The 23,234-nt window shown below is 35.8% G+C and overlaps 1 protein-coding gene across 2 annotated transcripts in view; it reads right to left on the bottom strand.

The window, feature by feature from the left end:
* Nucleotides 1-9,457: 9,457 nt before the first annotated feature.
* The window catches only part of Exoc1 (exocyst complex component 1), a 54,500-nt gene continuing 40,723 nt past the window's right edge, over nt 9,458-23,234 (bottom strand). For both annotated transcript variants that reach the window (XM_027938104.2, XM_027938112.2), the window contains 5 exons: nt 22,626-22,854; nt 18,794-18,977; nt 16,041-16,240; nt 12,877-13,071; nt 9,458-10,151 (listed from right to left, as the gene is read on the bottom strand). In XM_027938104.2, coding sequence (XP_027793905.2) covers nt 9,999-10,151; nt 12,877-13,071; nt 16,041-16,240; nt 18,794-18,977; nt 22,626-22,854 — 961 coding nt within the window. In that variant the 3' untranslated portion in view covers nt 9,458-9,998. The remainder of the gene's footprint in view (nt 10,152-12,876; nt 13,072-16,040; nt 16,241-18,793; nt 18,978-22,625; nt 22,855-23,234) is intronic.

The raw sequence follows: 23,234 nt of genomic DNA, 5'->3' as shown, positions 1-23,234 counted from the left end.
TAAGATGTGGGCTTAGAGAGCTGCATTTAAAAGAAAGGAGTTCAAAGCCAGGCTCAGCAAAGCTAAGCAACTCAGTGAGACCCTGTCTCTAAATAAAATACAAAATAGGGGATGTGGCTCAGTGGTTGAGTGCCCCTGAGTTCAATCCCCAGTTACCACCCAATCCCCCCCCCCAAAAAAAAAAAGAAAGGAGTTTAGTGGGTTTGTGAAATGGAAAAAAAAAAAAGACAAAAGTGTGTGGAATATAGCACATGAGGGGTGAATTCAGGCAGGTGAGAGGGATCCAAACTGCATAAGGCCTTATAGGTCATGATCAGGAGTTTGAATTCCTTCCTTTTCTCTCCTCTCCTCTTCCTTCCTTTCTTTTGTTCTCTTTTTTTTCTTTCACTGGGGATTGAACCCAGGAGTGCTCTACCACTGAGCTACATCCTCAGCCCTTTTTATTTATTTCAAGACAGGGTTTTGTTAAATTGCACAGACTGTTTTTAAATATTAATTTAGCTCCTATAAGAAGAATGAATTATACGGAATATAAAGAAAAAAACCTCAAGACAAAAATCTCACAGCTAGAATCAATCACTCTATATTATACATACTTTTACCATATCAACTACAAATTTGTTATATTATTGTCCTATATCCTCCTCAAGGAGCTGAGAATTTGGAGCTTACTTTTTTTTTCTCTCTCTCTAGGAAAGCTAAAGTAGAGTTTGGAGAAATCCTCAAAGACTTGATAGTGAAAAGAAATTAGTAAAGTTGCCCTCTTAATCATGCTTGGCTATTAAAAGGAACAGGGGCTTTGTGAGTTAGGAAAGATATTAAATTAATAAAAGCCAGTTTCTTAGTCATCTAGTGGTACCCTGGTGATCTGAGTGGAGACATTTTACTTGCTGTGCCTCTCTGTGTAATAGTGATAAGAGGCCCATCTCTCAGGGTCACTACAAGGCTAATGAAATGCCATCAGCAAGTCACTAAAGACTGTGAATATTAAAGTTGCACAAAGAACTTGATGAGATTCTCCATTCTAACAAATACATGTGTGTTGGGGAAGGGTGTGGAATGAGGTATGAACCCCTTTCTGTTGTGGCCATTTTTCTTAGACCAAGGATGTTGCACCATTTCGTTCATTCACCATGGAAATTTGAGTTGTTTCTCACTAGTGCCAAGAAATACACAATGGAATTATTTCTTTTTAAAACTGAGTGGGTAAGTACTGTGCTAAGTACCCTAAAAATCTCATCTATTTTAATGTGTATCATGAACCTATGAGAGGAGTGTTACTGCTTGCATCTTACATACAAAGAAACTGAGGCACCACAAGGTTAAACTTATTTGAATAAGATCATACAGCCAGAAAGATCCAGGATTTGGGCTCCACTCTCTTTGGCTCCATAGCCTGAGCTCTTAGCTCAATACTATACTGTTGTTGATCTTTTATAGATGCTTCCCAATGGGTGGAAGGCAAACTGAAAGACATATGGCTCATTTCCCTTATGAAATCTTCTACGACTTTATCAGATCATAATAAAGCTAATTATCTAGCTCCTCTGAGCTTTTTCAACATGTATTGTCTGTACCATTTGTTGTCTTGTGCCTGCATCAATTGAAGGCCTTTGGCTGCAAGATAGAGAAAATAACTTCAGCTGACTTAGATGCTTCCAATCATCTCTTACTCCAAAGTGGGAAAATATTGAGTCAGTCTTAGAGTCAAAGGAAGATACCACCTGCCCTTGGAAGGGATAGAAACCAGGACAATTCTGGGGCTTGTTGTGAAGAAATTTATGGACACTCATGTGGTACATCCACTGCAATGACTTAACTCCAACTTTATTAATTCTACTCTGTCATTCTAGTCAAGATTTCGATTCCTGGCAGAAAGGCAGAGAGCTTGATTGGTCCAGCTAATTTAGTCATGTGATCAATCCTACAATTCTACAGCAGGGACCTTGATGGATATTTCCACTGGAGTCCAGAGTGATTGCACTGTGATAAAACATGGGAAATAGTCCAATTCATTTCTAGAGAAATTTGATTAATTTTATACCTCCTGATGAAGAACAATATAACTTTTTAGGCAGAAAAAACTGGGCACAGACAAGTTAAAGAGGCGGGAAATTATGTTAAAGACAAGAGACCCTGAGATAAGCAAGGAAATCTCAGTTCTTAGGGTGATATCCTCAGGAGAGACACAGCACTTCAGACTTTGTCAGTCAAAAAATTGAAGTACTCAGTCTACTATACTCTCATTAACTATTCTATTTTCTCTTCAGAGTTCTGTTCATTATGATACAGGTTATGGTTTGATCAATCTTAAAGTAGATTGCTCTTTTTGAATAAACAAATATGGATATGAATTTTATGAGCACAGTTTAGAAGTACATGTATAACTACAGTTAATTTAAAGGAAACTTGGTTTATAAATTCCAAGAAAAGTTATTATAAGTAGATTTGAATACCACTTCAAGATTGTTCTTATCATATTAAATTGTAGGTCTTACAAATCTTCTTAAGAAAGCATGTGGTATTCTGGATTAAATGTGATATTATTCCACTACTTAAAAATCCTTTTAGAAAGTTCTCTTTCCCTAAGTGCTATAATATTGACTGGTCCATGCTGACCTCAAAGTAGTTGCAGAGTAATCGATATTGGCTTCAATTCAGTTTGGCAAAGCCTGGGGGTAAACTAATAATAAGAATTGTTGGTCTAGAAAAACCATCCAAGGATAAAGATCTCTTAAAACAGAACAAATGCCTGCTATGTTAAATTCTCATGAAACCATATAAATTTTTTTCCAAATATCCCTCGAATCTTTCTGCACATATATATATTTTTAAAAGAAGTTCTTTTTTTTAGCTGTAGATGGACACAGTATCTTTATTTTGTTTTTTAATTATTTTTATGTGGTGCTGAGAATCGAACCACGTGCCTCACACGTGCTAGGCAAGGGCTCTACCACTGAGCCACAACCCCAGCCCCACTGCACATATTATTAAGTCATCTGTAAAACATAAAAGGATTATGATTGTGCTTTTCAAGGGCCCCAAATTACTCGCCTAAGGTTACCCAGTATATGAGTACAAAATATGGGCAAGAATTTTTTATCCATATAATGTGTTATGTAACAAAGAGTTAAACTGAAACCTCTAGCGATTAATAGTAACATGTAGATGACCAGTAAATAAATAAAGACCAACTCCCTAAAAAATTAAATGATTTCACTCATACTCTATAGTTTATAGATATATTATTTTTACCTATTTTAATTGATAAGTACATATCACTCAATGATTTTTTTTTTTTTGATCACCCCATGTAACCCTCCTACTTTTCCCTTCACTGAACACAATAACCAAACTAATAGTTTTCCCTTCAGATTTCCCACCAGGGCACTGTGTTATTCTAGAAAGGGTTCTAGTTCATTTTTCTGGTCATATCTTCTGTTCTCTACTTAGCTCTAAAGCAACTATTGAAACCTGACTTTATAATTAACATGCTGGTGCTACCCAATGCAAAAACAACTCGTTACCTCTCTTGAGGAGTAAAACTGAGTTTGCAAAACCATGAATCAAACAAAATACTGGTCCTCTAACCCACAATAGTGTTCACAGTTACTCCCACCTTCTGGTTTCAGTTGCAAGTGACTAAAACCAGACTGATGTTTTTTTTTCTTTTCATAAGAAACTTGGGGAAAACAAATCATTATCCTGTTACAGATCTCACACTTTGGTATATGGACAATCTAATGTATAATTTGTGAATAATAAGACTCTTAACTATGTTTCCTTAGAAAAACCCTGGGATAGTATTTAATAATCAAATGCAACACTATTATTTATTCTGAGTAAATAGCCATTTTTTTTTTTTTTACTCAGTGGAACAAGAGGAAGTTCTGAGTGCAGAGCAGGCATGTAATAAAAATGGCTAAGATTGAGTACAGTGTCAAGCAATGTGCTGCTTTTTGCATATCCTTTCATTTCATTGTTATAATGGAATTGTGACATAGATATCACTGTTTCTATAAGAGAAGGAACAAAACAGAGAAAGCCATGCAGCTAACAGGTATGTAAGGCCCAACTCAAGGCTAGGGCTGTCTGGTGGCAAAGTTCATGCTTTTAACCATGATGCAACTTACATTGATAAATTATGAATGAAAGAATGAATAAAGATTATAAGTAGGAAGAAAAAGGAGTTATATGCAAGTCACAGTACCATTGACTACTGTTGGTGTAAATAATAGAGAGACTGAGTTAGCTCATATAAAGAGAATGCTACACTGGAGGGTGCCTGCATTGTTGCTCTGTGGGCTGTGTGCTGGCCATACCTCTTCACATCAGAGCTGCTATAGCTCCGAAGAGCTCCTCCTATCACAACATTCCAAGAAGGAAGAAGAGAGGAAGGCAAAAGGCCTTGCATGCCATAGGAACTTCCCCTTTTATTGGGGGGGGGGAATCTTTTCTAGGATCCCTTAGCAGTTCTTTTTCATTTCGTTGAATCGCACAGATGTACACTCCTACACCAAATAGGGGCAAAGGGAGAATGGGATTGTCGTGGCTGACTCTGATCAGTTCAGCCCTAGGTGTCCACTAGAATCACCTGGGAGATTTATGAAATGCTTGTGCCCTACCTTTAGTGATTCTCATTTATTTGACTCGGGTGGGGCACAGATATCAGTATCTGTAAACATTTTCCCAGTGGTTTTAATATGAAGCCAGTTGAGGGCCAATGGGTTATGCCAATCTTGATAATGTGCCTTAGTCCAGGCATACTCCTATCATATGAAAAGTCAAGTTTTATTAATCAGAAGGGTTTGGTAGACTCTATGGCTCCCAAGGTCTAGCAGAGGAGCTTACAAAAGCAGATCTAGAAACTTTCCCCCCACAGAGAACATACCTGAATTCTACAGGGGACATTATTTACTTAGGTCCCTCCATAAACTTAGTTCAATTCATAGTGTTTGTAAATTTAAGCTACTGTCTGCGAAAGGCCCTGTATTGGCTGTAGGAACTGGGAGCAGAGCACAATTTTTCTTTCCCTTGTGGGCCAATTTCCTTTTAAGCATTCCTTGGATCAAGGCTGAGGAAGGCATTGCATACCTGGGATTCCAGCAACTCAGGAGACCGAGGCAGGAGGATCACAAATCAGAGGCCAGTTTTGGAAACAAAAAGGGGGTGGGGAGGGGATGTAGTTCAGTGGTAGAGCACTCCTGGGTTAAATCCCAAGTATCACACACAGAAATAGAAAAAGAATCCCTACACTCAGCACCTACGTGAGTAAGTGCTAAACGTAGTCACAAGAACTTAGAGAAAGGCAGATTATTGGGCAGGCACTGGACTCAAGCAATGGGCAGAGGAGGCTGAGCCTCCAGCATCTGGACCTTCAGTGGAAAATAACACTGAAGGCAAAGTCCAGTGTTAGACCAGGACACAAGAAAAGACCACTGACTCCAATTAAAATCAAATTAAAGCAAGCTTATTATTTCGACCGGCCGGGCTGCCTCTCCCTCCCAAAACGGCAGGAACAAGACAGCCATCCCAGCTTTCCTGCAGCCCAGCTTTATAGCCCAGAAAGTTACACAAAGTGGGGGTTACAGATAACAGAACTCTGACGAGCATGACACTAATGGTAGTTTACATTTTTTGCTGGCCCCAACATCAGAATTTATGAGGACCATTAGAGCCTCAGAGAGGGTCGTTGTCTGGCCAGGGAAGGCCAATATTTATGAGGTGTCACTAAAGTTTCAGAGAGGGCTACTATCTGGTCAGAGAGCCAGGCATGGGTGAGTTCAAGGCACGGGCAGGCATTCCAAGCAGGTTCAGAATTTGCAGTAATTTATAGTAAAGCTGAAATTATCTTTTCATGGCTTTGTGGCGAGATGCCTCCCAATTTTAAGAAAAGATCAGGTTGGGTCTATCACCAGAAATATGAGTTACACTTTCCTCCTGCTGTGAACTATTAGCCTTCACTTTTCCCTTTTTAACTTAATATTAAGTACTCATATTTGCTAGACAGACACTGGCACACAGAATAGTCTTGATTCTCGTCATAGAGCCTGTGGTCTAAGTAGAGGAAACAAGATACTAATGAAGTAAAACAGACAAATCGATTATGGTAAGTGCCATGAAGGGAAATAATAGGCTCTTATGAGAGAATTACAGGGCAATGTGTAATTTAAAGGCAGCCAGGAAAAGCTGTTTAAAATTAAATGGAGGCAGGTATAAAATTCAGATTAGGGGCTGGGGTTGTAGCTCAGAAGTTGAGCACTTGTCTCATATGTGTGAGGCACTGGGTTCAATCCTCAGCACCACATTAAAAAATAAATAAAGATTATGGTGTCCAAAAAAAAAAAAAAATCAGATTAGAACATTGCCCTTCAGTTTCCTGACTTCTTTAGAGAAAAATTAGAGAAAATGTTTAACTTCCAGAAAGACCCATGTTTTTAATATATATATATATATATATATATATATATATATATATATATATATATATATATTTAGTTATCAATGGACCTTTATTCATTTATTTATATGTGGTGCTGAGAATCTAACCCAGTGCCTCATGAATGCTAGGCAAGTGCTCTTCCACTAAGCCACGACTCCAGTCCAAGAAAGACCCATCTTGCATAAGATTCAGATGGACAAGTGAAATCCACTGAGATGCTGGTCTCTGAGAATCTGCTTTCTCAAGATGGTGGAGAAGCAATATGCTTATGGATTGTTGTTACTTTATATCTTGCTTGTTACTCTCTTGGTTGCCTCTTAGTACCTCCTTTCTCTTTTCATATATTCCTCTCATGTTCTATCTGCCCAGTTGCCTTTTGACCCCTCCTTCCACCCTCTCTTGAAATTAGGAATTTCTACTAAATGTACTCAGAAGTATATTCACTCAGGAATTTGGATAAGTGAGCATTACATCACAGTAACGCTAAAAATAACATCCTGAAACACTTGTTCAAACTGCAAGCATAAATGTCAGCCATCTCCCAAGACAGAAACAACAGATAATCCCGACTTGTTTAGAGTTGTGAACAAGGTACCTTTACATCTTCAAGTTTGGGACTCAAACTGTGGGCCACAGACCAACAGCATTGAATTACTTGGGAGTTTGTTAGAAATGCAGAATCTTGGGCCTCAAAGAACCTACTGAACTAGAATCTGTATTTCATCCAGGTCCCCAGTTGTCTCACAAGTACATTAAAGTTCGAGAAACACTGGCTTCTCAAAGGAGGATCCCCAAGGAGAGAGTGAACAGAAGTGATCACCTTCTTCAATAGCACTGATATTCCATATATATTACATATCTTAATTCCCTGTGTATTTTATTTTCTCAGTACTTTTTTGTTTACTAATATTCTCTCATGATTTTCATTAGTTTGTTTAAAAGTTACATGTTTTTTCTAGAAAATAATGATATAGATCTTTAAGGTCTAGAAAACTTGCTGAGGGGAGTAAGGCACTCCTTTTTCTTTAAATAAAAGCTAAGCCACCTCGGTTAAAAGTTAGCTTTGTCTGCTACTAGCATTTAGTCCTTAGATATGATATATGCTTATATATGTATTATTCCTGCTGTTAGGAGAGAAAGGCAAAAGTCCAGCACTCTGAGAACGAGTTTGGTGTGTAGACTATTGCTGGGAGCCATTAGCCAAGTAGGTATGACAATTTCCTTGCCAGCGTACCCCATGTTGCTTAGTGGAAGGACTCGTGGAAATAGGACATTTTGCAGTGACATTGCATGTAGGTGACCTTGCTCAAGGACCAAGGCGAATCCGGGTTTAGGGTGTTCCCGGTTTAGGATGATCCGCGTTTAGGGCGTTCCCGGTTTAGGACTATCCGGGTTTAGGGTGGTTCCAGGTTTAAGATTATTCCTGCTGGGAATAGGGCGTATCCTGCTGCCTGAGTTCCCCTTGAGTTCTCACGGGATTCAGACAGTATTTTCTGGGAGACAGAAGCCCAGTGGGGGTGGATTTGGGCAGAGAACGTGGATTTCCCCAGAACGTGATTGTAGACGGCTGGTGTGAGTTCGGGAATAAAGAGTTGCTGTTTGAATCTACAAGCTGTGTGGTGGCTCCTGATTCTGTGCCCAGCCAGACTGCGGCAGACTATTAGTTTTGTTCATTGACTTTGATCAAATCACCAGATCTTCCTTGGTTTCAGATTGTCACCCATAAGTATCCAAGTTTAATATTATATATCAGTAAAGATGTATGCACATACACACATATGTGATTTTAAGATTTAAAAAAAATAAATGTTGAACTGGTATAAGACAGTGTATATGTAAGGTATAAAGTATCAGGATACAATGAAATCTATATAGGTAGTAGAAGAACCTATATAGAAGTAGAAGAACCTTATCATGCTTCTTTTTAATCTTCTATGTCCCTGTCAGATACCATTCACTTTCTTGTTCCTCCAATCACTTCACAATTTGCAATCACTTTCTTTTCTTTAGTTTTACATTTGCAATTCTAAATCATGTATTGTTTACTTTTGCAGGTCTTTGAGCTTTTGTATTAATAGAGTCATACTGAATGTGATTTGCTTTTCTCTCCTGACATTATTTTCCTAGTATTTATCTACTTCTTCATCTCTGAACCAATACAATGCTGCTTTAGCTATGATTCTTGATAAGGAAACTCCTGCCTGTCAAGCAGTGTCTTGGCTATTAGCCTTTTTTGTTCCTCCACATGTATTTTAGAATCAGCTTGTCAAGTCTTACCAAAACAAAAAAAATCAACAGTTGTGATTTTGACTAGAATTGCACTAAATCATTAAATTTGGGAATAACTGTTATTTCTACCTTATTATATATTCTTATCTGGAAACATGGCAATTTTATAATTTTCTCCATAAAGGTCTTATGCCTCTTGAATTATTCACCTCAGGCTTCCATAGTACATACTGTAGAAGGTGTACCTTAAAGAATTTAGTTTCTTAGTTTTGGAGGCTGGAATTCTGAGATCAGGGAGGCAGCACAACCGGGTCCTGGTGAGATCCCTCTTCCTGGCTTGTAAGAGATGCCTTCTCCCTGTGTCCCCTCATGGAAGGGAGAAATCTAGAGTTTTTCCTATAAGGGTACCAGTTTTATAGTCAGGTCTCCACCCTTATGACCTCATTTAATCTTGCCTCCTTAAAAGCTCTATCTCCAATGTAGTCTCATGGGGGATCAAGGATTCAGCATAATGAATTTTGGGGGGACACAATTCACTCCATAACACATCTTTTGTTAGATTTAGTCTTAAATTCTAATTATCCTTGGTGCTATTTTATGAGGTGGTATTTTTTATTATATATTATATTATATATTTATTATATATTATATTTATTAATTTATTATATATTATATTATATATATATATACTTGCAAGTAATTTTTATATACTGATTTTGCAAAAATTTGCTTTTATATAAAAGACAGCATATAAAACCCCTAAGAATAATGTCACCAATTGTTAACTCTGTTGAAAATTTCTTTATTTCAGATTTATTACTTCACAAGAGTTACATAATCCTTAAAACTTTAGTGTGCAACAGACCATCACATAAGCTCTGTTATTTACTCCATTATGTTCATTTACACATTAGTTAGTGGGAAAAAAGTCTGTACAATATTTTAATAATTACATGATTTGTAACCAAAAGAAAAAGTAGCAAGTGCCAAAGAACTCCCAATGTATGACAGTGGGATAACCACTCTCAAACACAAGAAACTAGGCAATAAAGGAAAATTTCCTGCTCAGATATTATAAAATGCTAATGGCATTTTATGACGAGATAAAGGCGTTAAGTTAGTATACAACTTACTGGGCAGATAAAATTGCCATATTATTTATACTTTTGCATTTAAATTTTTGTAGTATAGTACTATCCATTTCTTTGACATTTAATATTACACCAATTTTTAAGTCTGGGTTCTCAAATCAGTGGCTTGATTTTTTAAATAGTGTCTGATATACCACAAGTGCTTTATTCATTTATCTTTTCTTCTTTCAAAAGGTTTAGTGGGACTGTGCAATGCTGGAGCAATAATCCAGAATGTCCTGAATAGTGAATTCCATTGTAACACCAGATCCAGGATAACAGCGAGCTATCAAACCTTCAAAGTGCTTGTACTGGCGTATAAATTCATCTTGCATGGAGTGCCACACCACCTATTATTAAAAAGAAAACAAGGGTTGGGGTTGTAGCTCAGTGGTAAGATGCTTGCCTAGCATGTGTGAGGCACTGGGTTTGATTCTCAGCATTGCATATAAATAAATAAAATAGACATCCATTGACAATGAAAAAAATTTTAAAAAACCCCAAAAGTCATTAAATTATGAATGGAAATAATTCATAATCAAGTCTGTAGAAATAATTGCGAGACACTGTCTAAGAATTTGGCATAGTATAGTGGTTAAGAACATGCATTCCGGAGCTAGAATCCTAAGACCTTCTGCCTACAAGATCTGTGGCCTCAAGTTCATCTGTAAACCAGGGTATTAATAATAATACCTTCTCATCCTAAGATTCCTGTGAGAGTTAAATGAATAAACACATGTATAGCACTTACAAGAGCATCAGACACAAACACACACTCATTATGTTTTAGCTATTATACCAACACAGATATGGCTATGCACAATTATGTAGAGAACTGACTATAGATTAAATGCGATGCAACAATTAAGTTTAAATTCCATTTCAGATCAAGTTTAAATTTTTCTTTATCTAAAGGTGATGATGCAAAACACCGCTTGATGCTGGGGAAGACACCAGGGTGAGAGAGAAAACTATCTGCAATCGAATAACTATAATCCAGCAGTGGAGATATGTGGACCACTATTAAACAGAGTTTGCCACACACTGACATAGTGGCTTACGTTTATTTACATTTATTGAAGCTCACTCTGTATCAGCACAGTGCAAAGTGCTTTGTTTATGTATTATCCTATTTAAGTCTTAAGAGGACCTGGTGAGGGTGGGTACTATGATCATCATCTCCATTTCACAGATAAGGAAATATACTCTTCCAGGATTTTTTTTTTCTTGTGAACCTCATAAATCCCAATTTTCTATCAATTTAAGACTATTCACTATTCCCTAACCATTATTACACTTTTTATCTTTAAGCTCATGTTATTTCTTCCAGCTAGAATGCCATCCTCCCTACTTGTTAAAATACTGTTGACTTTCAGATGTCAACAAAAATGTAATATCCCTAAATAGGCCTTCTATGATGTTAAAATCAGAATTACTCTCACTCATCTCTGGGTCTTTCAGCATGGTTTATAAGGAACAATGGCTTAAGTTAAGGTTTAAATCTCTTTATCATCTATTAGCTATGAGGTCTTTGTCATGTTATTCCATATCTCTAAGCTTTGATTTTTCTTATTTGTAAAATGGCAATGACAATAACAGTAGTGTCCACATGAGCGAGGCATCATTTATACTTTTCAAATAAGGAAGAGATTATGGGGCTGGGGATGTGGCTTAAGCGGTAGCGCGCTTGCCTGGCATGCGTGCGGCCTGGGTTCGATCTTCAACACCACATACAAACAAAGATGTTGTGTCCGCCAAATACTAAAAAATAAATATTAAAAAAAATTCTCTCTCTCTCTCAAAAAAAAAAAAAAAAAAAAAGGAAGAGATTAAGCAACTTGCCCCAAATCATACAGCTTCATCTGGATCCAGATTATGAACCCATTTCTGATCCTAATCTCTACAAGCCCACTGTACTATATTCCACACTAAGATCTAAACAAACAAAAACAAATCCAATCAAATAAAAGAGAAGCAAGTTAATGCCTTATCACAATAAAACATGGATATAAAATAAGCAGAAATGACTATAACCACAGAAATATTATTGCTTTCTTCTTCACAATTTATTAAACTGATTTGCATATTATGAAACTTTCTTCTTGCACTAAAAGTGGAAAATAGGAAGAATTTATAGAGGAATATTTTAGAGAAAAGCAATATATATTCAAAGCCAGGATGGTCAAAAGAATGAAGTAGCTGAGCACAGTGGCATATGCCTGTAGTCCCAGTGACTTGGGAAACTGAGGCAGTTCAGCCAGGGCAACTTGGTGGGACCATCAGAAACTTAGCAAGACTCCGTCTCCAATTCCCCAGAAAACTTGGAATGGAACTATTATTTGACCCAGCTCTTCCACTCCTCAGCATATACCCAAAGGACTTAAAATCAGTGTACTACAGTGATGTGGTCACATCAGTGTTTATAAGCAGATCAACTGCCCAATAGTTAAACTATGAAACCAACCTAGGTGCTCTTCAACAGATGACTGATTAAAGAAAATATGGCATATATAATACACAATGGAATATTACTCAAACTTAAAGAAGAATGAAAATTATGACATTTATAAGTAAATGGATGGAGCTGGAGAATATCATGTTAAGTAAAATAAGCCAATCCCAAGAAACCAAAGACCAAATGTTCTTTCTGATATGTGGATGCTAACACAAAGCAAGGGGCGGGGAAGGGAATTATAGAAGTTCATTGGATTAAACAAAGGGAAAGAAGGGAAGAGAGGAGGGATGGGATTAGGAGAGACAGAGAATGAATCAGACATAACTTTCCTTTATTCATATATGAATATGTGACCAGTGTAACTCCACATCATGTACAATCACAAGAATAGGAAGTTATACTCCATGTATGTATAATATATAAAAATATACTCTACTGTCACATATATCTAAAAAGAATAAAAAATTAAACAACAACAACAAAAAGACTAGCTCCAAATAAAAAAATAAGAAGGACTGAGGATGTAGCTCAGTAGAAAGATCCCCTGGGTTCAATCCCCAAACCAAAAACAAAACAAGTAAGCAAACCAAAAACCCCAAACCAAAAACCCTGAAGCATACCTGAAGTAAGTTTTCCTCTTCACATAAATGTTTATCAACCTTCTTATAGAGGTTATCTAGGCCTTTTTTCACTTCCTTTCCAGGATATTCTTTAATAACTTTACGAAGTTCTTGTTTGTTAAATGCAAGTTGGTAGCTCACTTCCTCCTCTCTTATACCTTGTGCTACTCGAGCCTCAACACCTTCAAAGAAATGCTTTAAGGAGATGAAAATAAATAATGGTTAAGAATGACTGTTGTTATCATTACAATTTAAAAAAAATCAGACAATAGCTGGGTGTGGTGATGCATGCCTGTAATTCAAGCTACTCAGGAGGCTGATGAAGGAGGATGGCAAGTTTAAGGCCAGCCTCTGCAACTTAGCAAGACCCTGTCTCAAAAATAAAAGTAGGGCTGGGTAATAGTTCAGTAATAGCACTAGCCTAGCATGTAGAAGACCCTGGGTTTAATCCCCAGGACTGAAACAAAACTAAACAACAACAACAACAAAAAAAAAACCCAAAATGGTATTATGATACAGTACATATCCATTGTATAAAAACCAGACAACATGTGTGAAAGTATAAATAACAATCACCTATTATAACACTTAGAGATAATCATTATTAACATTCTAGATTTCTTTCTAATCTTTTGATGTAAGTACACAATTGAAATTACAACTCCATACCTTGCATTTTCCACTGAATATTGTGAGTTTTTTTGGTGCTGGGGACTGAACCTAGAGCCTCACACATGCTACACACATACTTTACTACACACCTTGATTTCTCTTAAGTACAAATTGTAATGGTTACATAATAATCCATCTAATAACTGAATCACTATTCAGTTAATGGATATTTTCCTTTTTTGGGAGTTGACAAAATTTAGTCATATCTTTAAAAATATCTCTTATAAATACAATTGTCATAAATATCTTTTGTATATAATACTTACCCACAATACTAATTATTTTCTAGTAAAAATTTCAATAACTGAAATTACCCAGTGGAGTAGTATGATCATTTTGAAGACCTTTGTTGTGTACAAATTGCTTTCTAGGAAAGTTCAATCAATTTACATTTCTGTCAACAGTATATAAGACTGCTATCTTGAATTATTATAAAACCATGGTTGCCAGAGTACAAAAAGACTGTCATTTTATTCCATAATTTTTTGGCTAAATGAAATTAATTGCTTTCAAACATTTGTTTGAAAGCAATTAATTTCATTTAGCCAAAAACAGCTCCAGTATGTAACTAGGAACAGGAGCTGTTCCTAGTTACATACTGGAGTCTTGGTACTTTACTGATTTTTTAAAAAGATCTTCATTTAAATATATTGATTACAGTATGATTACAAATATTCTTTTCAGGTTGTCTTTAAGTATGTTTAGATTTTTAAAACATTTTCTTTAGTTGTTGATTAACCTTTATTTATTTACGTATACGTGGTGCTTAGAATCGAACCCAGTGCCTCACACATGCTAGGCAAGCACTCTACCAACTGAGCCACAACTCCAGCCCTATATTTGAATTTTTAATATGAAATTTTGCTGTCTGATATGCCTGTATTTAAGCACTTTACAATATGATTTAATACTGATAATGATAATACCCTGTCATTACTATTTTTTCCCCCCTTTGGGTACTAGGGATTGAACCCAAAGGTGCTTTATCACTGAGCCACATCTCCAGCTCTTTTTATTTTTTTATTTTGAGAATGGACCTCGCTAAGTTGCTTATGGCCTCACTTAATTGCTGAGATTACAGGTGTGTACCACCATTTCTGGCAATAAATGGATTTCAATACATTTATTTTTTGAATCTTGCCCCTTAATCAGAGACGAGTATTTTCAACATATCATACATATACTGGCAACGATAATCCCTACTCTCCATTCTTTAACTCTTATGTAGGTTTCAGGTCTTACTAGACTAGATAGAACTATGTTAAATAGTAAAGGATTTTGGTGATGTTTCCACTTTAGATTTAATTTAAAAGAAAATGCCTATAATGCATTAAGCATCATGCAGGTTTTAGGTGTGAGATGGATCTGTGTGTGTGTGTGTGTGTGATCATGGTTGAACCCAGAGGGTGCTTAATCACTGAACCACATCCCCAGCCCTTTTAAAAAAATTTGTATTTTGAGACTGGGTCTCACCAGGTTGCTTACAGTTGCACTAAACTACTGAGGCTATCTTCTAACCTATGATTTTCTTGCCTCAGCTTCCAGAGCCTCTGGGATTATAGGCATATGCCACAGTGCCTGGCTGAGATGGATCTTTTGTCTGATTAATGGAGTACCTGCTGGGCATGGTGGCACATGCCTGTAATCCCAGCAGTTTGGGAGGCTGAGGCAGGAGGATTACAAGTTCAAACTCAGCCTCAGTAACTTAGTGAAGCCCTCAGCAACTCAGTGAGACTCTAAATAAAAATGGGCAATAGGCTGGGGATGTGGCTCAGTGATTAAGCGCCCTTGGGTTCAATCCCTGGTTACAAAAAGAAAAAAAAAGTAGCTGTCTGATTCAGTTTTATAAGGAATTGGCTTTCTATATTTGATTAAATGTCTTTTAAATATTTCTTTGAATTATTTGCAACAGATACGTATTTGGTTCTAGTTTCAAATGAAAAAATTATAAAAGATGATTGATCACAATGTGGGCAAAGTTAGTTAGAAGGGTTCATTTAAGCTTCTGCTATGTTAAAAAAGTACCCTAAAATCATCATTTCCTTTTATTATTAGATCTGCTCTGTTGGGAAATAAAGAAAAGCAAAGGTAATGTACAAAACAAATCTTGGTTTCCTCTTCTCTTGGCACAGGCTGGTCATTATGAGGCAAGAATGGAAAGAGCCTGGTACAACAGAAAGCCCAGCCTGGGTTCACTCCCACCCCAGCTTTGCTTTAACAAACTATTTTGATGGCAGGCAAGTTTATTTACTTTCAGTTTCTTCATCTATAAAATGAGGGAATACTACCTTAGCTCAATCAATTTTCATAAAAAGAAATAATGTCCATAGAATATCTAGCAATGTCTCCAGACTGTCATCTTTGATAACTGAGTCTTTCTCCTATGTCAGTAGACCAGCAACTTTAAGATAAATAAATGCATGTTATTCACATGTAAACAGATGCACACAGGTACAAAACCAAGAAAAAATTCTGAATAAAAATATATTTACATTTAGTTTTTCTAGAGGCTGTCCTAAAGAGTAGATGACATAAGACTGAAGGTGATCTGTATATTTCTGTTTGGCTTCTTTTTTTTCAGCTTCTAGGCAGGAGATTTTCAAACGAGAAAGAGTTGCAAAAATATGGTGAAAGTTTTCCATCATAACCACATCCCTGGGGGTCTTCTGACTTTCATTTGCTACTTTCTCCACTAAAATCAAAGCAGAAAAAAATTATAAATAAAATCTCTGATATGACTATAAACATATTTAGTTATCAGCACAGTGGTGATTCTTTTTTTTTTTTTTCTCTTGTATGTTTAAGAATCAAGCACATTTCTGGACTAAATAAAAATAAATTTTTTTTTTGTCTTGGAGAGTCTTTACAGACACCTGAACACAGTTAAGTCATCCTAAAATAGAACCATGTATACATGGAAATTTAGTATAACATGAGTTTTTTTTTTTTCCCACCCCCCGCAATAAAGGGGACTGAACCCAGGGATGCTCTACCATTGAACTTCATCCCCGGCCGTCTTTACGTTTATTTTGAGACAAGGTCTTGCTAAATTGCAGCATCTGGCTTTAAACTTGCAATCCTCCTGCCTCAGCCTCCTGGGCAGCTGGGATTACAGGCATGTGCTACCATGCCCAACATAAAGGTGACTTTTCAAATCAGTGGGGAAATAAACTATTCAAAATGTTTCAGGACGAATTTTTTTTTTTTTTTGGTACTGTGGATTGAACCCAGAAGTGCTTGACTACTAAGCCACACCCTGAACCCCTTTTTTATTTTGAGATAGGGTCTTGCTAAGTTGCTGAGGCTGGTTTTGAACTTGTGATCCTTCTGCCTTAGTCTTCCGAGTTGCTGGGATTACAGGCATGTACCACCATGCCTGGCTAAACTGGTCCTTTTGAGTACACTAAATTAAATCCCTATTTCACATCTTTCACTAAACTCCAAGTTGCTTAATTACTTAAAATGTAAAATAAATGAAAGGCAATTGAAATAGTGAAATAGTTTATAGCTTATTCAGCTGGCAAAAAAAGTTGATAATACACAGTAATATCTAGCATTGATACAGCATATATAGTAATGGAAACTTTCACCAACTGTTCATAGCCCTAAACAGGTACGAGTTCACCATATCATGGTAATTTGGCAAAAGTCTTGAGATATATACAACCTCTTTGGCCCAGAAATTCTATTTATTTTACAATTTACCCTAAGGAAATTATTCAACAAGTATACAAAGATAAATAGAGACAAAGTAAAACATATTAATAGAAGATTTTAAAATAAATAATGAAATATGGAAGACTATCTAGTCATTAAAATGATTATAGTCATACATATTAATTGACAAGCATGCACAATAGGATTATAGGATTCAGCAGCTTCCAAAATAGTATGTGTAAGGCATGATAAAAAATTTTGCATTAAAGCACACATGCAGGAACACCCCCACCTCACACACAATATATATGTGCATATATACTGAGAAGAGTGACACTGAACATTTTGGAAGAATAAAAATTGTCATTGCGGCTGGGGTTGTAGCTCAGTGGTAGAACACCCGCCTAGCCTGTGTGAGGAACTAGGCTCAATTCTCAGCACCACATATAAATAAATAAAATAAAGGTCCATTGACAAATAAAAAGTATTAAAAAAATTAAATGCTATCTCTGAACAATGAGATTACAAATGATTCTTGCTTCCTTCTTGATTTTAAAAAATCTGTTTTTCAGGGCTGGGGATGTGGCTCAAGCGGTAGTGCGCTCGCCTGGTATGCGTGCGGCCCGGGTTCGATCCTCAGTACCACATACAAACAAAGATGTTGTGTCTGCCGAAAACTAAAAAATAAATATTAAAATTCTCTCTCCCTCTCTTTAAAAAAAAAATCACATAATGGAGGGATTTATTTAAAAAAAAATCTGTTTTCCAATTTTTTGAGGGGGTATTTAATAAGCACATTTTATTTTAGAATAAATAGTACAAAGCTAATTTGAATTTTAAAAGAAAAAAAAAATCAACCAATCATTAAATCTATCTTTTCTCAAATGTTTCTATTCAAAATGTTATAAGCAACTGATGAAATGATTCCACTTCTTGTGAATTTCTTAGATTTTAAAATTCTTTTTTTAAAATTTATTTTTTAGTTATTGGCGGAAACAACATCTTTGTTTGTATGTGGTGCTGAGGATCGAACACGGGCCGCACGCATGCCAGACAAGAGTGCTACCGCTTGAGCCACATCCCCAGCCGCTTAAAATTCTTGAGTATAAGTAATCAGTACATTATTTCAAATTAAATGACATGTCTATTCTGTTTCTAATTTGATTGTGGGATTTGACTAGGAAGACAGTGAGTTATAGTATTATGGCACTAATCTCCCTGTGCAACAAAAACTGAGGCCTAAGGAACTGAATTGATTTGTTCATATTACATAGACATCACTGCTCATCATCTTCAGAGACTCTTGTTAAAATGCAAATATAATCTTGGAGATCATTTTTTGTGTTAAAAATGATTTTCAATTTTGCATAGTGATAAGCCCCTATAAACTCTTAAATGTAAATGGTTTCTGAATATGAATAGGTTTTATGTACTGCTTCCTTTTCGGATTTAAGAAACCTTTAACTTCAGAAAACTTAAAATAAGACTATAGAATATGGAAAAGGAAGGTCATTTGTGTCTCCAATGTTTGAATTACCAGAAATAATGAAAACAGTAGTTACAAAAATTCTTTAGAACGAAAGCTTACCATTAACAAACACTCCTCTGATGAGTTTGGTATAAGCTTTATCCAGATCTCCACGACGCTCTGCATTTTTAAAGATTGATTCTGCGAGTCCAGCAAATTCTTCAAATTCAGCAACAAATGGAAGGATTCCTACCTTACTCTTCTTTGAGATCTTTACTTCTTCCATTTGCCTTATTTGATTACTCTAAAGTTAGGCAGAAAGGAGGGGAGAGAAATAGCCAAGGAACTTAGAAACTAAATATAATTATAATCAAATGCATATAAGATGAAGGCAGGGACATTAGTACCCTAGAATATTTGGAATGCTTATTTATAGCTTGAACTGTTAAAGATGAATCACAACAAGGGTAACCACGAAATACTAATTGTATGGATTTTAAAAAACACTTTTCTAATATGTCTTATTTAAGAAAATAAGATTGAACAAGGAAAAATCAAACAAGACACATTGGAGAATTGTGAACTTCAGGACTGTTAAATAAAAACAATAAATATGCAATTCTATCATTTATGAATTTATGGGCGATTGCCCATTCTGTGTTAGAGCAGAGCAGATACCAGAGTACACGTAAGATCTCTCTGGGTTAGTAGAACTGATGGCCATGTGGCCAAGTTTGAGAACAATAGCCATTTCTAATTTTCATCAATCTAAAATTTCTGTTTGGATAGGAAAATTTTCTCTTTGGGAGTATAGTAATGCAGAGGGAGGACAGGTATTTCTATTATAGGTTTGTATTATAAAGTTGCCCATCTATTAATGACTTAATTCTAAGTTTAGCAAAGTGCTTGTGCTTGACAGTGATCAAGTGTAAAATGGGAATGTTTTATATAGACAGAATCCAGACACCAGCGTTGAAAAAGACCTGTTGCTTCAATTATGGATCTATGTAATTCTTAGGGGATCTAGATCTACTCACAGTCAAATTATTACAATTTCTTCCTATTGTTTAATGTGTCACAAATTTGGAAGTATAATTTGAACATATGAAATGGAGACATAATTATTTCAGGTATTAATATAAGAAGGCCCTGTGAGTACTGTCAACTATTTCATATTATCTTTACTAATGTTACCCTTCATGCTGATATCCATGAGGTGTAAATTTGGATGCAGCGGAGAAGGCAGTGGTAAGACTGCAGGTGCTTGAACCAGAATGTCTGGGTTCGAATAGCAGCTCTGTGACTTTTTAACTGTTGATTTCAGGTAAGTCACTTCACCTGCCTAACCACCTGCCTGATGGGAGAGTGGTGGTGGTATGAGATGGTGTGTGCAAAATGCTTAGATCTGAGCCTGGTACACAGTAAACACTAATTATGAATGCCAGTCTATTATTCTTACTAAGCTTCATATAGGTATTTCTCTGTGTAGCATTTAAAATATACAGGGCATATAGTTTGAAGACACTTGAACATTAATAGGAAAAGTGTTTGTGTGTGTAAACTCAGGCCACTGTATATACTAAACATGACCTCACACATGCTAGGCGAGCGCTCTACCTCTGAGCCACAACCCCAGCCTGCAGGGAATGTTTTAAATCCTCTCTGGATTTGTGTCAAGCACAGAGTAGAAATAGTGCATTCATTTAAGAAAAGGGTTATCAATGAGGAAATTCTAACAAAAGTCACCCAAATTTCTCTCAAGGTGGTTACCCAATCATACTGCCATCATCAGAACGACATGCAGGTTATTCACTGTTTAAGACTACAACTTTAATGATAGCCATATGTTATATTATTTGTTCAACTTTTGTCCATGGTAATTTAACTAAGTCAAATAATTCTTAAAGGTTTAAGAGTACAAGTCTGCATCACCATAATGTGAAGAATCCTGAAAAGCAAGTGAAACACGGTTAAGACAAGTTCTGGATCACAGAATTCAGCTTGGTAGAACTTGATGTATAAGTGACTTTAAATTTCGCTCTAGTACAGGCAAGGATAGCTTTCTTGTCCTATTCTTTGAAGAACACTTGATACTTTTTGCTTGGGCACCTGATGGAACTGTAGAACTCAGGTGCTGTTCTACATTCTGTAGTCATTTGACATTTATGCTTTTTCCTCAACACACACAGATCCTGTTTATTACCTTTTCAAATTCTTCATGCCCTAGGTTTTTCTCTTGTTTTAAGTGCCAAAATATACAATACATATAACCTTACTGGGAACATACAGTCTGCCAAACACTATAAGATGTGATTTAAAATAGACAAAGAGGTGAATGATAGGCAGCAGGTAGGTCCTTTAGATACATATGAAATTTAGGAGATAATGTGAATCTATACTTTTTTCTAGGTTACACCATTTTCTAGTACCTGTCTTGAGAGTAACAGGACCATTCTTTAATAAGCCATTCTTAATTACACAAGCTATGCGGGATTAGGCTCTTATTTTATGCCAGGTGTGTTAAGCACTTCATTTGAACCACTGTGTTCATCTATCTATTGCCACATCCTAAGTTCTACTGGGTCAAGCAAGAGGTACTCCATGAACTTACGTTTTAATGATAAAAACAACTAAGCCTTTACATTCTGTAAACATGTAGTGTCCTTATGATTTAGCATTACAACTGCATCTGCATCACATGGAACTCATTATCTTAGCCTTTGGTAGCTCTTCCTTTTCCTTTTAGCTGTCAGCCTATAGTCAGACTTAGGCTGACAGCTAAATGGTCAACTTTCATAGTATTTCCAATACCAAGTGAAACCATGTTGGTAGGATTAGCAAGTTTATTAAAGAGATAGTCAAGTTCCTACAATAGATTGCTTTTATAGTTTCAGAAACTCTGTAAATATTATTTTACAGAGTACATAATAAAATACATATAAAAATGTATATACTTTTTTATACTTTTACATAAAGTATAAAAAAATGAGCCAGGTACGGTGGCATACACCTGTAATCTCATCTACTTGAGAGGCTAAAGCAGGAGGATCACAAGTTTGAGGTCAGCCTGGGCAACTTAGCAGACTCTAGTCTCAAAATAAAATGTTAAAAAATGACTAGAGATGTGGCTCAGTAATGGAGTGCTTGTCTACCATGTAGGAGGCCCTGAGTTCAATTCCTAGTAACCTCCCAAAATAAAAAATACATACATAACATGGATTTTTAATTGTCCTTAATATTTTTTTTTACCTCTCATTATTGCATGGATATTCAAGAGTTAGCTATAACTGAGAGGTTACAGAGTAGAAATACTCAAATGATACATACCTACTTTTAAAAAGTAAATGCATTAATAAGATTAAACCCTTTTTAAAGGATATGATCCAGCTCAATTCAGACGTACAAGCTTATGAAAACCTAACAGACAATAAAAAAAGTTGCTAATGATTTTTTTACCCTACCAGAATAAGAAAAATTATTATTATGATTATAATTATTATTATGATTACTGGATATTATTATAATAATTCATTCTTAAAGCAATACAATTATTAAAATTATTAAACTACTAAAATAAAGAAAACTATCAATTAAAATAATCAAAAATTAGCTTTCTCATAAGAATATAAGAAAAAATTGTAACAATAAGCCCACATGACAGTTTGACTTGTTCCATGAAGTCAATGGTCACTGGGATGTCAGTAATCAGTGGCTCTTTTACACAGCTGCTGCCACTGTGCCACCTACTCTGGAACTTGCCAAGATTCACAGCATAGCACAGATGGCATAGTGCCATCCCATTAACTGTTCATATAGGTTGACACCAATACCCATTTTTAAGGCTTTGGGGGATGCAAACATTAGAACCCCAAGAGAAAGCTGGAGACCCCTTGATCTAAGTACGTAGTTTTAAGAAATGATTCAAATTATTGTTATAAAAAAAAAAACTTACAATGCATTTGTCAAAGTTTCTTTTGACAGTCACTAAAACATTTCCCAATGTAGTACTTAGAAAAGAAGCAGGATCCACATTTTGTGCAGTCCATACATGGTGACTCATTTTGACTAGCATGTAAAGAGAGTTAAAACTATCAATTTTGTCTCCTAATGCAATTAGGTTGTTTAGTTCTGGCTCAATGCAGCGAAATATTTTAATCATCATTTGGCGAATCATATCTTTCCTGTTTAGAAAATATAAAGAATATAAAAGTTATTATAAGCTTCAGGTGAATTAATTCACAATATTAAAATAACTAAAATTTAGTATTTCAATGAAAAATGTCCAAACTGATGAACTTACTACTGTACAATTTCCAATATAAAAATATTTTAATGAAGGTAAGTTCTTATCGTTCCAATAAGCTTTATGTCATCTGTAAAGCTGGATTCTGAAATGTGTTTCATGAATACTAAGAAATCCATTACAATTCAAAGGCTGCCTCCTATAAGCAAATGTCAGAATTGGATGAATCTTCTGTGATTACTAGGAAGAAGAGTTGAAGGGCCACACAACACCAATTTTAATCCAGTAAAATGGACATTCTTATCAGTGCTGTCAGGT

This window comes from Marmota flaviventris, chromosome 7 (genome assembly GCF_047511675.1).
Source record: "Marmota flaviventris isolate mMarFla1 chromosome 7, mMarFla1.hap1, whole genome shotgun sequence".
Classification (NCBI taxonomy): Eukaryota; Metazoa; Chordata; class Mammalia; order Rodentia; family Sciuridae; genus Marmota; species Marmota flaviventris.
This window is presented reverse-complemented; position numbering and strand designations above follow the sequence as displayed.